The sequence below is a fragment of the Chanos chanos genome, chromosome 2 (genome assembly GCF_902362185.1).
Source record: "Chanos chanos chromosome 2, fChaCha1.1, whole genome shotgun sequence".
NCBI classification, from domain to species: domain Eukaryota; kingdom Metazoa; phylum Chordata; class Actinopteri; order Gonorynchiformes; family Chanidae; genus Chanos; species Chanos chanos.
Window position 1 is genome coordinate 35,540,725 of NC_044496.1, and position 16,840 is coordinate 35,557,564.

General features: G+C 39.1%; 2 protein-coding genes across 2 annotated transcripts; both read right to left on the reverse strand.

The window, feature by feature from the left end:
• Positions 1 to 7,268: 7,268 nt before the first annotated feature.
• nudt7 (nudix (nucleoside diphosphate linked moiety X)-type motif 7) lies at positions 7,269 to 8,574 on the reverse strand. Its single transcript, XM_030766757.1, has 3 exons — positions 8,419 to 8,574; positions 7,975 to 8,133; positions 7,269 to 7,619 (listed from the first exon to the last, which is right to left on the reverse strand). Exons 1-3 carry the CDS (start codon positions 8,572 to 8,574, stop codon positions 7,269 to 7,271), a joined length of 666 nt encoding a protein of 221 aa, XP_030622617.1.
• A 1,503-nt stretch (positions 8,575 to 10,077) lies between these two features.
• On the reverse strand, positions 10,078 to 14,386 carry hprt1l (hypoxanthine phosphoribosyltransferase 1, like). Its single transcript, XM_030765906.1, has 9 exons — positions 14,369 to 14,386; positions 13,780 to 13,886; positions 13,121 to 13,304; positions 12,477 to 12,542; positions 12,339 to 12,356; positions 12,092 to 12,174; positions 10,907 to 10,953; positions 10,280 to 10,356; positions 10,078 to 10,125 (listed from the first exon to the last, which is right to left on the reverse strand). Exons 1-9 carry the CDS (start codon positions 14,384 to 14,386, stop codon positions 10,078 to 10,080), a joined length of 648 nt encoding a protein of 215 aa, XP_030621766.1.
• Positions 14,387 to 16,840: the final 2,454 nt, after the last annotated feature.

The following is a 16,840-nucleotide window of genomic DNA, read 5'->3' on the forward strand; positions in this document are numbered from 1 at the left end:
CACAAAACAAGTCCAAAGCAGAATGATAAAGTGAACAAAGGGTGGTTTTGTTGGACTAAAAATGGATCACAAATATTTCTCTCTTGGGATGCCAGGAGACCTCATGTGTGAAATGTGCGTCTCATTTGAGGGACGGTGGATGAAGACGACAAGAAACACTGTGAAAAGGAACAAATGAAAGATGATGTAACTGCTGGGCAAGAGCATGCTGAGTTTGGTCAGCTAGGGCCACACAAACTTCTCTCATATACACACACACTGTGTGGGAAAAAAAGGCTGTATTCCCACAGAACAAGACCGTGTGGCAAAGTTCTGTGTTTGCAAAATAGAAAAAAAAGAAAGAAAGAAAGCTACACTCAACCTAGTAATTCTCTGAACAGAAAAGTGAAATAAAAACAATATTTTTGTATTATTATTATTATTATTGTTGTTGCTGTTGTTGTTGTTGTTACTGTTAGTATTAGTATTATTATTATTGTGAAATCATATCTGTCATACGACATCACAGCAGGATGAAAAACGACTCTCAGGCAAGTTGAGGTGGCAAGTCATGGTTGCTAGGTGACATTAATTAAAGAGACTTGACAGCATCATTGTCTGTTGTGAGATGTTACTGAGTGGAATGCCACGCAGACGAAAGACTTGTCAGAGGATTTTTGAAATACAGTCACATCGTGCAAATTTTGACTGCAGGCATGCCATGTAAAAAAGCCTTAGCTCTAATAATGACAGTTTGGTTTCAAGCTTGTTTTCAAAGTTGAAGACTTAACATTTGTCAACCATTGCCTTACAGAGAGAAAAGAAAACCATTACAAACAAGCTTTCATAACATGTCAGAGTGTTTAAAAAGAGTGTCTAAATGTAGCATGCATTTGACATTTTAATGTTTAGCCAAATATCCATGCACATTTAAAGCTCACCAAGGTTTTCACGAGGAGAAGGAGACTAGTTCTGAGGGCTCATAAAACTGAGGCTACACAGACATGAAGATAAAGCTAAAAATAGGGACACACTCAACATCCCCATACTGCAGACACCAAAGTAAGTCAGTGTTGTCAGGGTTCATTTTGAGAGCAGTAACCACCAAGGACCATTTTTAATACAACATAAACCAAAAGTGTCTAATTGTCAATGTAACTGCCAGAGATGACAGTTCAATGTAGAAATAGTTTCATGCAGATGGCTAATGACAAGTCTCTAACCATGATGTAGAACAGGAATATTGCTTCATATGTCTCAAAACAGTCAAAATCATGGAAAGTAGCATGAACTGGAACCGTGTGAATTCAACAGAAATGTTTAATATCAAGGTTTCACATTAATAGTGAAATAAAAAGTCAGGTTAGGCACAGAGGTGCATTTATTTAAGTTTTGTTCTCAGTGCAGGACTGAAGTACAGAAGACCTCTTAAAAACTATTTGTCTGAGTTCAGTTTATTTTTTTTATAAATAAAAAAGATTATTTTAGGTCTCACTAAAAGAAGAGAAGAAGAGAAAGAACAAACTCGGTGAAGAGGGGTAAGTAAAAAATGTTTTAAATAAAATAACAAGTTATAAAACTGAGGCCTCTCGGTCATGAAAGAGAAGTTAAAAATAGACATTCACAAACTGCAGATACCACAGTAAAACCACACTGTCAGAGTTCATTTATAGACTGCTTACCGCCAGGGACTATTTTTAGTACAGCATAAACCGAATGTTACTAATTCTCAGTGTAATTCCCTGAGATGACAGGCCAGAGATGGATCACAGAGGACCATCAAACACTAGGGACAGTTAGAGAAGCAACACGAAGAATAAATTAAAAACACAAATTAAAACAAAAGGGACATTTGTGAAATGGCCCTAAGAACTTGCCCAGAGACCAGCCTGAGAAGAGGAGAGTTGGGGCAGTGCTAGGACTCTGGTGGAGGCAACACAGACAGTCTTGTCTCTCTTCTCCACTGTCCATTTTATATGGTTTATACCTGAGTGCCCTGGCTCCCCTGTGCTTAGAGTAGTCTATAAACAAGTTTCCCGGGATAAGAATATCTCTTTCTTTTCTGCTGTCCATTAGGCTTCTCCTCCATGTTATAGAAATAGACTCAAGTGTGTTTGGAGCATTTTCTTGACATTCACAAAACCTCTCCATGGGTTTATGGATAAACACAACAGTCACTGGTGCTCCAGTGTAACTGACATAGGCAATTATCCTACATCTGTGTTTCAAGCCACCAATAACAAAATGATTTATTTTATTACTGAGTAGCCTTTACCATAAATTGAGACTGAAGTTAGCATAGTTAGCAGAGACTGAAGTTAATAGTTCAACAACTTACAGTGAAAGCTGGATGTAAAGGAATCCCTCTCCTGGAGCACAATATACAGGCTTTTGCTGTTACAATTGTGCCCAGTTCAAATAATCAAAGTCCTAAAGAGCTGCAACACCCTTGGTTCTCACTGCCACCCCTGTTAGCCATTTAATGTTCTGTTTTCATTGTAGTTTCTGTCTTGTTTTCCTTGACCCATTCAGTTAATCATACAATTAGTCTGTGTCCCTGGTTTTGTTAATCTAGTTTTATAGTCTCTAGTAATCTAGTCGTGTTGGAAAGGTTGGTTCTATCAGATTCTAGAACTTTGTCTTCCCTGGATCTTTAACCTATGACCTGATCTCTCCCAGTTTTGTTCCACCTCTAAGCTCCTGCCAGAGGGAACTCCAGGGTTGTCAAATTAGTCATCTGATGGGCCTGGGAGAAGAGTCTTTGCCTAGGACCTGGGAAACCTGGGTTTGGTTCCTGCCATGACTCCACCCTCTGCTCCCTTACTACCAACTCACTGCTCCCCCCTGTCACCTCAGAGGTCCAGGTCCATGTTCCCAACACCTGGGAAGCCCCAGATCCAGTCCCAGCTCTGGATCCTGGTAAGTGTTTCTGAGGCTCCAGTTGAGGGTTCTGGCTCCAGATCCAGTTGCTTTAGGGACTGTGACTCCCTGCCTCCAAGTCTCCTGGTCCTCCTGGTCTCCCAAAGCTCCTCCTGACTTGCCAGTTTCTGCAAGGTGTCTATTCTGCCTTTGTATAAATGCCCTCGGGTTTTTCCTTTTTGTTGTGTAGAATTGTCTTTACCTGATGTCTGTAGTGATGTTCTGAGACATTTTGTTAAGCCTGCCATGTATCATGTACCTGTTCCTGATCTCTGTATTCCCCTGGGTTGAACTGTTTATATAAACTAAGCATCTGGATGTAACCAGTCGCACCACCACTTTGACAGGACCTTGTGTCCTGAATCCTAAATTCAGGCTGTTGTTGTTGTTTTTGTTTGTTTGTTTGTTTTGTACTGCCTTGTTTTGTTTTGTTTTTCCGCTGAAACAAACTCTTTGAAGAGGGCTTTCCTCCCAAAAGAGGACTGCCTGTTAAAGCTAAGACAAGTGTGCATTTAACCTTGGCTACCAGAGATTTGATTGTCTCCTGACGGGCCAGTGATCCTCTACAGGATTGACATAATTGTCACTCAAGTCCCAAAAACACTGGGTTTAACGGCTGAACATACTTCCTAAAACAGTCCTCAGCCCCCAACAAACCTAAACATCCATCTCTCAGAGCCAATTGAAGATATACACTGTATTTTAAGAAGGCAGTCTTGGTCAGAGGTCTTTTATTAAAGAAACAGCAATGCTTTGACCTTACACTCCTATGGTAAACATTTTGTGCTGGATTGAAGAGCTGCACAGCATCAGCCCATTACAGCAGTATCATCCCTCCAGGAGAAGAACTTTCCTCTCAAACTGAAATGGAAAACTCTTTCACAGAAACATTTACAGAAGACAAGACAACCTTTTCAATGATTTTAGAATTCTGCTCCTTTTCAAAAGAGGTCGATACATTTTTCCCTCTGGGGAAGAGAGAGATCTGAGGGAGGGGAATGGATTTTTTGCTCTGTGGGACCAGACAGTAGATCACACCATGAATGTCAATCAAATTTCACTTAGGCTTCAATTTGCCTTGTCATTCTGATTGGTCCCCCAGTTATTATCTCAAGTTTATTTAAATTCTGCATGATTTTGTCATTTGAACAATGGCAAAGAGGATCAATAAACACTTACATAGATAGATAGATAGATAGATAGATAGATAGATAGATAGATAGATAGATAGACAGATAGATATAGATACAGATATAGATATAATTTTATATATATATATATATATATATATATATATATATATATATATATATGTGTGTGTGTGTGTGTGTGTGTGTGTGTGTGTGTGTGTGTGTGTTTGTATGTACAGGGGTTGGACAAAATAATGGAAACACCTTGTTAAATAACAGTATTATTATTTAATATCGAGTTGGTCCTCCTTTGGCAGCAATTACTGCTTCAATACGTCAAGGAAAACATTCATACAACTTTTTGACAGTGGCTAAGGGAATTTTAATCCATTCTTGAAGCAAAACCTGTTCCAGCTCTTTCAGAGATGATGGTGGAGGGAAGTGGCTCCATATTTGCAGCTCCAAAATATACCAGAGACTTTCAATTATGTTAAGTTCTGGTGATTGTGGGAGCCAACCCAAGTGGTGAACTTCACTGTTGTGCTCTTCATGCCAGTCTTTAATGATTTTGGCTGTGTGAATTGGCACATTATCGTCTTGAAAGATGGCACCACTGTTTGGAAAGAATGTTTGGACCATTGGGTGAATTTGGTCACCCCAAATTGACAAATACTCTTTAGGGGTAACCCTACCATGCAGTGCTAACACCAAGAGAATTCCACAATATTGCGGCCCAAACCATCACAGAACCACCTCCATGCTTAATGGCTGGGGTCAGGCAATCGAAACCAAGGGCTTCTTTTGGCTTCCTCCATACATAAATTCATCCTGAACAAGGAAAAGCGTGAGGGATGATTCATCAGAGAAAATTACATTCATCCACTGGCCCATTGACCACTTCTGATGGTCTTTGCACCATTTTAGGCATTTTTGAACATTGAGCTGTCAACGAACTGTTTTGGTTGATACTGGGTTAGCAAGATGTTGGTTTAGCTCTGCAGTCACTTTAGTAGCTGTGGTTCTGTGATTTTTTGACACAATGCATTTTAGTGCTCTGCAGTCACGTTCACAGAGTTTTGGCTTCCGTCCAGAGTTACGCTTCCTAGATTTCCCTAGTTTTTTTGTATACCATCATGACTTCAGAAACAGTTCCTTTTGATATGTTAAACAACTCAGCAGTTTTTGTTACTGAAGCGCCATCCATTTGCACTCCAACAATTTGCCCTCTATGGAAGTCCGAAAGGTCACACATTTTGACTTATACTAATACGCAGACCTCTGCAGAAAGAAAAATCTTGGGTAATACATAAAGCACAGGATGTCTGCAGTGCATATACATAAGATTTACATATTACTGGGAATCGTATTAACGTCTAAATGTCAACAACTTTATAGGTCTTGAAATATCATCTGTTTCCATTATTTTGTCCAACCCCTGTATGTATGTATGTATGTATAAATGTACACATATCAGGGGCGCTGCTAGTAATTTTGAGCCCTACAAAAGAATTCTTACTTACGTATGAAAATAACAATAGTGTTCCATGAGGGCCCCCTGTCAGTGCTGGGCCCTTGGAATCGCCCCCCACCCCACCCCTTACGGAGGCACATCCTCTCTAGCACAGTGACCTTGTGGCATAGAAAGCACTCAGTCTATAGACGAGACTGCCACCTGGTGGCCAAGTCATGTGCCTTTCCCAGGATCGCACTGATTTCTCCATAAACTTGATTTAATGAACGCTTGACTTAATGTAATTTAAACTTTATCATGATCAACTTGACACAGCTACTAAATCATTGCTAGTGGCTGACAGTTACACCGTTATTTCTTAAACTAAATCAAGGTGTGTCTGCTTCATGTTGCCCTTTGAAGTATGAATATTTATCAACGGTACAAATCAGAGTCAAATCTCTTCACTGCCTAGCGATATTGACAAATTTAAAAGGAAACCCAGGTGTAAAAGTAGATAGACCACTGTGTAATCTGGGAAATCCTTGTCTGTTATGAGGTCATGGTTGGAAATGGGAAGCCTGTGCGCTGAATCAATCCTGTTCTATTTAATGAAGGAGAGAGATTGTCTAGGTTCACACCACCTGCTCTCTCACACTGTCACTCTCTGTTGATCTCTCTCATACAAACACTCACTCACTCTCACTCCTTCTCTGTCTTACGTACATATACACACTAAGCTTCTCTCTTTCTGGGAACACAGGTCTTGAAGCTCTGGTGAACAGTGAAACACTTGACTCCTGCTGAGACAGGAATTTGTTTTGTAAAATATGATTTAAAACAAAAAATGTTAAATCCCCAAAAATTGTTAACATTTTTTTTTAAAACAGCTCACATTCAGACACAGATATGTTTTATTTTTCCCTCTCTCACCTTGTTTCATACTGGGTGACTGATTCATTTTGGTACAGGATAATATCCCATACATGCTTTTGTTCCTGCAGCCTAATTCAATCAAATGATCATAAAACTCCTGCAGTGATTAGTAAATATTTTGAATGTTGCTAAGACGTAACAAATGGTACCAGCTATCATTTCCCAACAAACCACCGCAGTTGACTCTTTTAAAGCATTGCCTATGTCGTTACTAGCCTGGGTTGAGACGGTTTAAATTTACTTTTGTGATTGAAAACGAGGCAAAATCATGAGCGGCATGAATCACAGTTTTGGAGCTCTATGAGGTCACAATGCCTTTATAACAATTAGAATAAATAAATAAATACCAAAGTATACAGTCTTTAATATCAGTTTTGTGATCCAATTCCCCTGCGGGAAGCGTTCCGAATCAGAGGTACAGGGTAAGTTACAGTGAGGGCAGTATCAGGAACCATACCATACAGTAGTGCAGCAACAACAACACAACTACTCTCTGATACATAGGAAAAGTTTCTTCTCAATAAAGTTCATACAAACATTTATGCCCTGAGGTTACTCTGTTCTTTCAGTAAATCAAACAGATTATTTTGGGACTCACTAACAGGAAGAGACGGACAGAAAGAACCATCTCAAGTGGAAAGATAAAAATATTAAGAAATGCATTTAAAAAGAATGGTTGAGCTTAATTTTGCTTAAAGTGCATAGTTATATTTACATTTGTAATGATTACATTCATGGAGCGGAATATACATGAACATTTAAAAAAAAAAAAGAAAAAGAAGAAAAAAAAACATAACACACACACACAAAGAATCAGAGCCCGCCTTCAGTTCTCTCATAGCTACTAAAAAATCTCACAGCTTGCTTATCCGTAAATCAAGATTATGTCTAAAATGAGGCATTGGATCTGTGATATTAAAACCGGTGTCAAATTCTGGCGGCTTTTCGAGGGCGAGGGCAGCGACAAGAATAGCCAGAATCGCAGTCAAACCCCAGATCTGTTGCACTTTGCCCGAGACGGGATCAGTGTATAAAAAGCTATGTATCAGTCCCACTCCTGCGGACAGATCATAGCAGGAATGATGCGTCTTTTGTGTGAAGAACTCCAGAGGAACAGAGAACACGTCACTCACTTCGTCAGGATTCGGACAAGGGCAGAACGTGTCCTCGATGAAACCCACTACCGGAGTAACCACGATGCCTCTCTACAGACAGGGTTTGTATTAGGTATTAGATATACAGGAAATTTGATAAAAGACAAACAGCGAAGTAAACAGTGAAGCAGCGAAGTAAAATTGCGCTTTTACGCATCGATGGATCCATTTTCAGGCGTTAACAAAACATGAAGTTTTGACTGTAAGTAGGCTAGTACTTAAGTTCACAAACCGACGTTTGGGGTATCAGATTTAGGCCTAAAGGAGTGACCTATCAAGATTGTATCGCTGTCCTGGGTTAAAGTGTCCTGACAATGCAGTTTACAGCTGAACTGGGAATTTCGGGGTCTAATTTACCTCAGGACAAAGTTCTGCACACAAGTTCTCAGGATGTTGGCTAGTGTACCTTATTCATTATGGGGAACAGTCTGCAAACCACCTCCACTCTGTCAGGTGGTAGACCGACCTCCTCCTGTGCCTCCCTCAGAGCCGTGTCAACCTCATCCCGATCCTGCGGGTCAAACTTTCCCCCTGGGAAACACACTTCTCCTGCATTGCTTCTTAACTGATACATAAAAGTGAAAGGGCTGTTAAAGAAGCAGGCCGTTGTAATAACAATCTCCAAAGTCTGCTGGATTTTGATCTAACTGGGTGTGAAATCCAAAATGTTGCTTAGGATCTGGCGTTATTGCGTCTGAAAGCTACCTGTACAAAACACCGTCATGCGGAAACGACGAATAAAAATAGCTATGATGAAGCCTTGTATCATATGGGTGTGTGTCTGTGTATATGTATGTATAAGTGATAAGCAACAGGTGTCTAGTGATCGCGTCGAAGCGGATAAACATACCTGCATGGAGCGCACGGTCATAAGCACTCGCAGCTCTCCATCTTTGACAAAGAGCGGTATAAGAACTGAGGCTTTTGGTAGGGTCGGTAGATAGGAGAATTTGTCCCCAATTTCGTAATGCTTCAGGGCAGCTATTGCCTTTTCCTTTACGTCCATTCTCGCAAGGTTTGACTGCAAAATTCACGCAGTGTTCTTTTAGAAACATTTATGTGAGAGAAATGCTCTTAGCCACACTGGCAGTGTACGACAACCCTATGTCGTTTGGTGACAGGTTTGTCAAATGTTATTAATCCTGTGGATATGGATTTAGGAAGGAACTTATTTTAATATGTACGTGGTCTCCTGCTTACACTGCTTTGCTCCATGTCTTTCAGTGAGCTGAGGTTATCAGCTTGTATATGAAGTTACCGTCAGTAAACCTTAGTGTTTGTTGTGCTTTCCAAAGTAATAGTCCCGATACCAACAATTTAATTATTTTTTTTAAAAAATGCTCGTGTGTAAAAATCGGTTAAATTTGGGTATTACTATATTTTGTTTTTGTTGTCATTTCATTGTATTAACTTCCTTTAAATCAACTTTTCGATCAACACAACATATTTCGGGTCCTGTTGATCTTTGTGTGTAATCATGATATTCTTTGTTGACATGTATTTCAAGAAATCGTAGCACAATACGTTGAAATCTGGTCCGCACTGAGCTGTTGTCCATGGAATATCGTCCGCGCTTAGCACTTAGCCGACTTTTCTTTTGAATTAACACAGAAACAGCGAAGCAACGCTTCCTGTGGCTTATGGTTACATTTAATTGCTGGCTTCCTGAAAAGCCGTCGCCATGCGGAAGCGTTCACAGGCTCCAGCCAAAAAAACAGTTAGGCTCCCCCTGGCGGTATAGACGGGGAACTCTTGAATGACTAATTCTTAGTCACCTTCTGTGTGTACACTTTGTGGTAACATAAAAAGGACGGTTTGTTTAATTGTTTGCTTCAAAAGTCAAAGCAGTATAGAATTCAGGGGTTATTAGGTTAGCCGTACTATAAGTGCTTTATTGCAGTAAATCATGACATCTTTATGAAAGTACCACAATAAATGAATGACCTGAATATATAAGCTTACAGTACAAACAATGTTGTTATACATTCCACATCTCGACATACAAGTTGAACAGAGAGTTATCGAAGTCTTATTTTAATAGGGTTTTGCAGAGATGCAGACAGCGAGAGATGATTTCCTGCTCATCTTTCTTCTCAGAACTTGTTTCCTATTTGACAAATGAGGAACATTATGCTCAACATAAAATAGCCTTCAAGTACATCTAAGGCCTCAGTTCATAATGAAATAAAACAAAGATTAATTAATATATGTGTGTGAGTGTGTGTGTGTGTGTGTGTCCATCACCCCTGAAACGCTAATAATCTGTTATAATTAAAATATTTCACACAGCTAAGTGCTTGCTTTCAAGTCCGTCCTTTGTACCCATCTTTAGACTTAGGACTTTATTTTCATAAGATAATGTTCATATAAGATATAGGAATTACATTTTCTTTCTGGATAGTAAACGAAAATAAAAGGAGGAAATCAGATTTACAGCAGAGTAAAGCAAGAAAATAAATATCACAGTGGTTTTAGTCTCTCTGCACACATCCAGCAACTCTGTTTTCACTCATACTTTATATTTCTCCTTTGCTTGTTCACTCAGTACACAGATATGCTGCATTTGCATGGGAAGAGCAAAACCACAAGAGCATGTGAGGGAGAGAGAGAGAGAGAGAGATGTGTGTTAGTGCAAAACATTTAGAAATCATCCCTTGAATGGTAACAAAAAAAAAACAACTAATCCTTATGAAACAAAATGAAGCACTTACGCTGAGGTCTCTGAAATATTCATTGTAGTCTAATGCATAACCCACCAGGAATTTATCTGGGACCTCAAATCCAATATCTGAAAGAAAATTATCATGAAAAATACATAAAATAATGAAGGTATCATCAGTTTCATCTCCGTGTGGAATACATTAATCTAAAGTTGTGATTCACAATGATACACCGAAACTTTCATGAAAGATCAAGCACTTGAATGCTTTCAAGTGACAAAAAAGTAATCCTTATCAGCAAACAGACTCTACTGCTTTCCTGCAGCGATTGATCTGATTTGTGGCGTTTTTTTTCCTTTTTGCCTTTGTAGTTGGAATGCTAACTGAATGTTTGAATGTTCTTGTCATTGCAACACTCGGATGTTCAGAGAAAGCCAAGAGCAAACAACATCTGTGTTCCTGAGCTAGATCTAAGAAGCTTATCAGCCTCCAACATTAAAAGAATTGCATAACCACTCCACAACCAGAGCAGTTGACTCATGTTCAAATGTCATATTCTGTTACATTTGAGCTTGCCCCCCTCCCCCTACCTCATCGTATTTTTAACACCAAAAAAACCCCTATTATTGGTAAACTAAAGTCCTGCAGTCATAATATGAGAATCAGTCAGTCACTCACAGTCAGGCTTGTATCCAGAGCTTCGTGGTGTTCTTTTCACCAGCAAGCTGAAAAGAATGAGAGTCATACTGTTAAGAAGAACTCCCACTGATGACAAACCACACGTTTTTGTGAACTTAATGAAAATGTTTATTCCTCAGTCATCTGCAATCAATAGTTAGTTCTATTATGACAATGTAATTCCCCAACAATTTAAGTGTAAATATAAAAACACATCATATATGTTATTATTATTATTGTATAATAATACGTCACCAAACACGTTCAAAGAATAACAAGAAGGTCATACTCTATAGTAAAGATAAAAGTTGATTAGGTGGTGTTTTCTGCCTGTCTGTAAAACACTGAGGGGCTGGCATGTTTCCATATCACAAGTTTATGGTAAAGGGGATAGACGCTAATGCCTTGCACACAGACAAACAACATTACATCTATAATAGTGCTCTGCCGGGGGGGGGGGGGGGGGGGGGGGGGGGGGGCACCCTTTGAAACATTAATGGAAACAATAAAGAACTCTAACCTTCCCCATTCCAACCGGTTATGTGCTCATGTGACATAATGTTTTCATGCGCTGACAGTGTTCTGGAACACAGCTTACTACAGGACTGGCCTGCCCAGCAGTGCGAGACACTTGTAAAACAGACAACTGTACTCCAGAGGCAGGATTAAGATTAGCTCTGGGCTAAATTGCACTTAACGCTGAGAATCTCTATTGAGATTGAGAAATTAATCTACGATTAGGCTTCATTTATGCCTGTGAACCAATACATACAACACAAACAAACACACAAGTTGTTTAAACTAACACATATAGTATGGCTGTGTTTAAACTCACACATTTAGTACACCCATAACAGCTGTACTGTTGTGTGTGTGTGTGTGTTTGTGTTTATCCATACGACATTTACATTTCATACAGAACTAAACGCTATTCAAGAGGATTTGTGCTTAGATCACATTTATACCCACACACTAACAGCAGAGGGTACATCCAAATGTGCACTTAGCCACTGAAGCAGACAGTACTATAGATGGGCCAAAAAAAATCAATAAATATCAGTTTATCTAAACTTGAAGGTGAACTAGTCTGACAGTTTGAATAGGTGTACCGTCTGTGTCAGGTCTGTGGTATTAATAATAGAAATGTTGAGGTCTGTTATTTTGAGAGAGCCGTGTGATGCTTACCTGGCCACTTTGACCATTTTGGGGTTACATTCAGTGAGCAGAGACAGTAGTGTTTGCATCGTCCTCCCTGTCTCCACTATGTCCTGAGACACACAACAACACTCACTGTCTGTCACTCACATATTCTTCGCAAGCACCCAGTAATAGCTGTCTGGCATGGTATCATTCAAATATAATAATATCTATATTATAATATATAATATATATAATAAATATAATATGCTATGAATAAGTATTAAAAACTCACCTCAACTATGAGTACGTTCTGTAGGGAGGAAGGACACAGCACTGTTACAAACTTAGTTAAAAATGCAATTTAAAAAAAAAAACAAAAAAAAAAACTGTTTTAGGCTACAGTGTACAATCATCAAAAATCAGGACTCACTTTTCCAGTAAGTGCAGACAGTTCATCACCGCCAATTACCTTTACCTTGTTTGTTGACTGGTCATTCTAGAGAAACACAGATTTAAAATGCGTTAAAAGTTTAAATATCTTAAGAGCAAGTGGTGCTGGAAACAATATCTCAGTTTCACAGGCATTTCAAATCTGTTCTGCAGGAGGGTAGCTTCTGTCTGCATGCTGAATTCCAAAGCAGTAAAAAATATTCATTCATTCATTCATTCATTCAAAGTGAAAATCAAAAAGTCCAAATAAAGTTGCAACGTACAACCACAAATGTAACAGAAGTGAAAGAAAATCCTAACTGTACGGCCAAACAGCAGGGCCAACATTAGGGTTTGAGAGGAAAAACTTAAAAATTAAATATAATAAAAACACACACTGACGCCAAATTTGCTTGACTGAAAATGTTCCTAGAACACTAAAATATACACACCATTTTTCTGTTGCCGAGAAATGAATGGTGCTATAACATTTGATCTGGCTACGACATATAACTATTTATCAGATTTTTATCTAGAATGATCAAATGCTCCATGAAACTGGCGCAGCGGAAAACACTGTCATAGGTTGTATGTGTTTGGGTCTATACACTGAGTGAGGGGGAGGTGTTGAGCTGGCACGCTTACCGAATAGCTCTTTAGCCTAATGAAATCCACCGTTAACGGTACAGACTTATCGCTGTTCTGATTCAGCAACTTTATGTAATCAAGGAGGTCTGCAAAGAATTTATAACCGCCTTTAAGGACGCAGAGAGCAACGATATGATGTCCGCCCATATCTCGCATTATATCCCTGGCCAACCGCTCAGTCCTGGAGAGAAAAAGAAAAACAAAAACATAAGTCATTGGCAGACTTTGTTTAAATAAATAAGATCACATCAGCCTATGGAGTGACGGGAAGATTGTGAGTGCACTGCACTGACACCCCATTGGACCAATGCCAACAATGTTTAATGAAAGGATGTCGGAGGAAATTTGTTTAACAAATAAATACGTATTCAAAATTCAAATCACATGGATATCCTGTGGCCTTACAAACAAGTGCTGTCATAGAAACAAGAGAGTGAGATGAGTAACAACACTAACTAAATCTAGATCCAGAACACAAGCTCTTTTGAGAGCACCGGTCAGTGTGAGGGCGTATCACTGCAGTCGCAAGGCAGTTCTTTAGGGTCAAGAGGCAAATTACTGAAATATACTGTAAGAATTCTCAGAAAGCAGCACCAGCACAGCGGGGTATTTCAGGTGCGATCCTTTTAATTGAGCGGTTTTCCCGTTCAACTCACCTATCCATGATGAGTCCATGAGGAATTATGACTCTGTCTAAATCCTCCTCGTAATGTTTGGGAACACAGAAAAGGCTGAGTTCATGGCCTTTCTCATCATCTGTAATCTAAGAGAAATCAGAGGCAGTGTTTCCGTGATTCCCGTATCACTTTATGAGGATATAACCATCAAGTGAGCAGTCGGGTTGATCTGACACTAGCCTGGCTCATTAAACCAATGGTGTCGCCCTGGCAACACTTAAGCTTGCCAACAAACGATTTAAAAAGGTGTGCTCTGTGTGTTTTCACGAGTGAGTAACAGCTAGCATGTTTAGAACAGGCATAAATGCAGGTGCTAGTGAAATCATATCCCAAGACGAGGCACCACGAAGCACCTATAACAAACATTTGTCTCCTGTTGTGACATCGTTAATGCGTGAAACGCCTCAAAGTAAAATTTAAATCCCCGAGGCGTGCTTCTACTCCATCATAACCTACTCAATAAACTGAACAGACGAGACTGCCTTCGATTTATTACAACTCTAGAATGCAGTAGGTGAACACCGACTGATCTATATCGTCCCCAGTTCGTTGGATATCATAACCTTACCTCCAGGTATGAAGCCATTCTTGTCAATATTGCCCTTGGAGCACGCTAGGATGATGATGTTCGTGGAGTCATGCCTGTTTCGGCAAAAGAGAGGTGGCGCGGTACTTCGATTTTGAGTACCGCCTGTCTTCTTAACATAGCCAAGTGGATACGATGCTCCCTGCAGTTTTAAACCCTTACGTCACAATCCATTTTACCTTCTAATCTGATTTACCCTCTGTAACCTGTGGTTTTACCCACTGTCTGTGCGGTCTCTCCAGTACTCACAACTAGACCCTAGAATATCACGAATGAAAGTGCTTAGATTCGCTTTCTTTGTTCATTTTTAGTTTCTTGTCTAACAATGTATGCGTATATACATTTCTTCTGACAAATAGATTTGCTTTAGTTTGGATGTCAAGCACTGCTAGCTACCCTGTTCTCTCGTTTCCTTTTGCCTTATCATGAGATTTGGCGTTCTCTGCATGAGTTGAAAGCCTAGACTGATTGGATCCGGTGTTTGTCTTTTTTTGAGAACATCACACACACACATACATTGCACCACGTGCTGTTCCACCCACATTCTGCCAAATGAAATGAAGCAAATGCCGAAATTCTGGAATGGTTATAGCGTTGATGTTTTTCCATAAGAACATGTACTAATCACTAATAAAAGACAATATCTTATCGGAAGTTGTGCTAACCAGAATGCAATTGCTTCAATTATATGTGACAGCAAGTCAGGGCCTGTGGTCATAAGTAATAAGAACATACATTACTGAGAAGATTATCTTGAATTTTAATGTTAATACTGCATTCCTATATCATTCAGTGATATATATGGGAACTACGCGAATGACATTTGCTTCAGTTTGAAAGGTGTTAGTCGACCAACCGCACATACACACGCAAACAATAAGGGAGACGGAGAACTTCATATCTATTTTTTATTCATATCGATAGCAGCACGTAGTACAGAAATATAACTGCAGGAGTATACAAATGTACTGATTAAAGCAAAATACATGTATATTTATATGTCAAATGTTGTGGTTAGTTCACACAGTTTCTTCACATGATGCTTAAAACACTCTCCCTCACGAGTAAACAGTTATCGCTATGACAACTTCCAAAGTGAACATCATTCACGTAAAACAAAAGCCAGACGTCTTGTTTTTCTTTTAAAGTATCGAAACAAGATGACAATGATTGAAAAGAAAAAACGCAAACGACTCGTACAACTTCTCACTCACTCTCTCTCTCGCGCGCACACACACACACACACACGCACGCACGCACGCAAGCGCGCACAGAAACACATAGACGTACTCATCTGCTGGTGACTGGGAAAAGCTTCACGTCTTGTTCTCATTAACCTCTTCATAGACATGTCTTTTAAACCTTTACAGAAAGTAAAGCTGCACTCACAATAAGAGCATTTTAGTTTTCATTTCTTTCGGTCTTAGTCCTATGCCTCAAAATGATGAATCTCAAGAGGCAAATACCAACAGAAAAAAAAGAGAAAAACAAACAATTTACATGGGTATAGCTGCATAGCAGTTTCATGATAACATGTTTAGTTGCATTTAGTCTTTTGCCAAAATGCATTTATTGAATTGGAAAACAATATCAAGACAAAAAAATGTAAATCTTGCAGTCTTTAACTTTTGGATTACTTAAAAGTTTAACTACAAATCCTAATGTTTGACTCTACTTATTTACAAAGGTCCATTACAAGTAAGGGGAAAGGCTTGCAAAGGCACAAAGTACTTTCAATAAAAAAGCACAATACAATGGTGGAAAGTTGTAAAAATGATATACATACATGAGAACCAGACCAAGGCAGGTTATCGTAGTTCCTATAATGATGTTATTCCGGTAAGGAGTGGGGGGGGGGGGGGGGGGGGGGGTTGTACATGTGATATCTGGATTTTTCTTTTTTTTTCGAAACATTCAAATTCAGTAAAATGGGAACCTACAAATGAGAACTTGTATGAATTCGTATCACAAAGAGATACATGTAGCTTGCTGCCATATGTATGTGTGTGTGTGTGTGTGTGTGTGTGTGTGTGTGTGTGTGTGTATATATATATATATATATATATATATATATATATATATATATATATATATGTGTGTGTGTGTGTGTGTGTGTGTGTGTGTGTGTGTGTGTGTATATATATATATATATATATATATATATATATACATACACACACACACATACACACATATATATACTTTTTTTTTTTTTTTTGAAAAAAGAGAAAATGTGTCCTCTTAATTGGTCCTTTGTCAGATGTAGTGTTGATCTGTATTTCCTACACCACGAGGTAATTGTACACATTCTCGAACTCTGAAATCAGAGTTTTGTTTGTTTTTGTATGGCTTTGTTCGGAACACAAGTCCCAGAGCATCAGCCGAAGTACTCTGTGGAATCCTCACCTGTTTAGAACAATCTAAACTAAAGGGCCAAAGAGTTCCACAGAACAC

Coding starts and splice junctions, on each gene's coding strand:
- nudt7 (XM_030766757.1), bottom strand. CDS start 8,574: ATGGACGTAAAGGAAAAGGCAATAGCTGCCCTGAAGCATTACGAAATT. Junction 8,134..8,418: donor TGACCGTGCGCTCCATGCAG/GTATGTTTATCC, acceptor TTTATGTATCAG/TTAAGAAGCAATGCAGGAGA. Junction 7,620..7,974: donor TGTTCCCCATAATGAATAAG/GTACACTAGCCA, acceptor CCCTGTCTGTAG/AGAGGCATCGTGGTTACTCC.
- hprt1l (XM_030765906.1), bottom strand. Junction 10,954..12,091: donor AAAATGGTCAAAGTGGCCAG/GTAAGCATCACA, acceptor CATTCTTTTCAG/CTTGCTGGTGAAAAGAACAC. Junction 10,126..10,279: donor AATATTTCAGAGACCTCAGC/GTAAGTGCTTCA, acceptor ATGCAAATGCAG/CATATCTGTGTACTGAGTGA.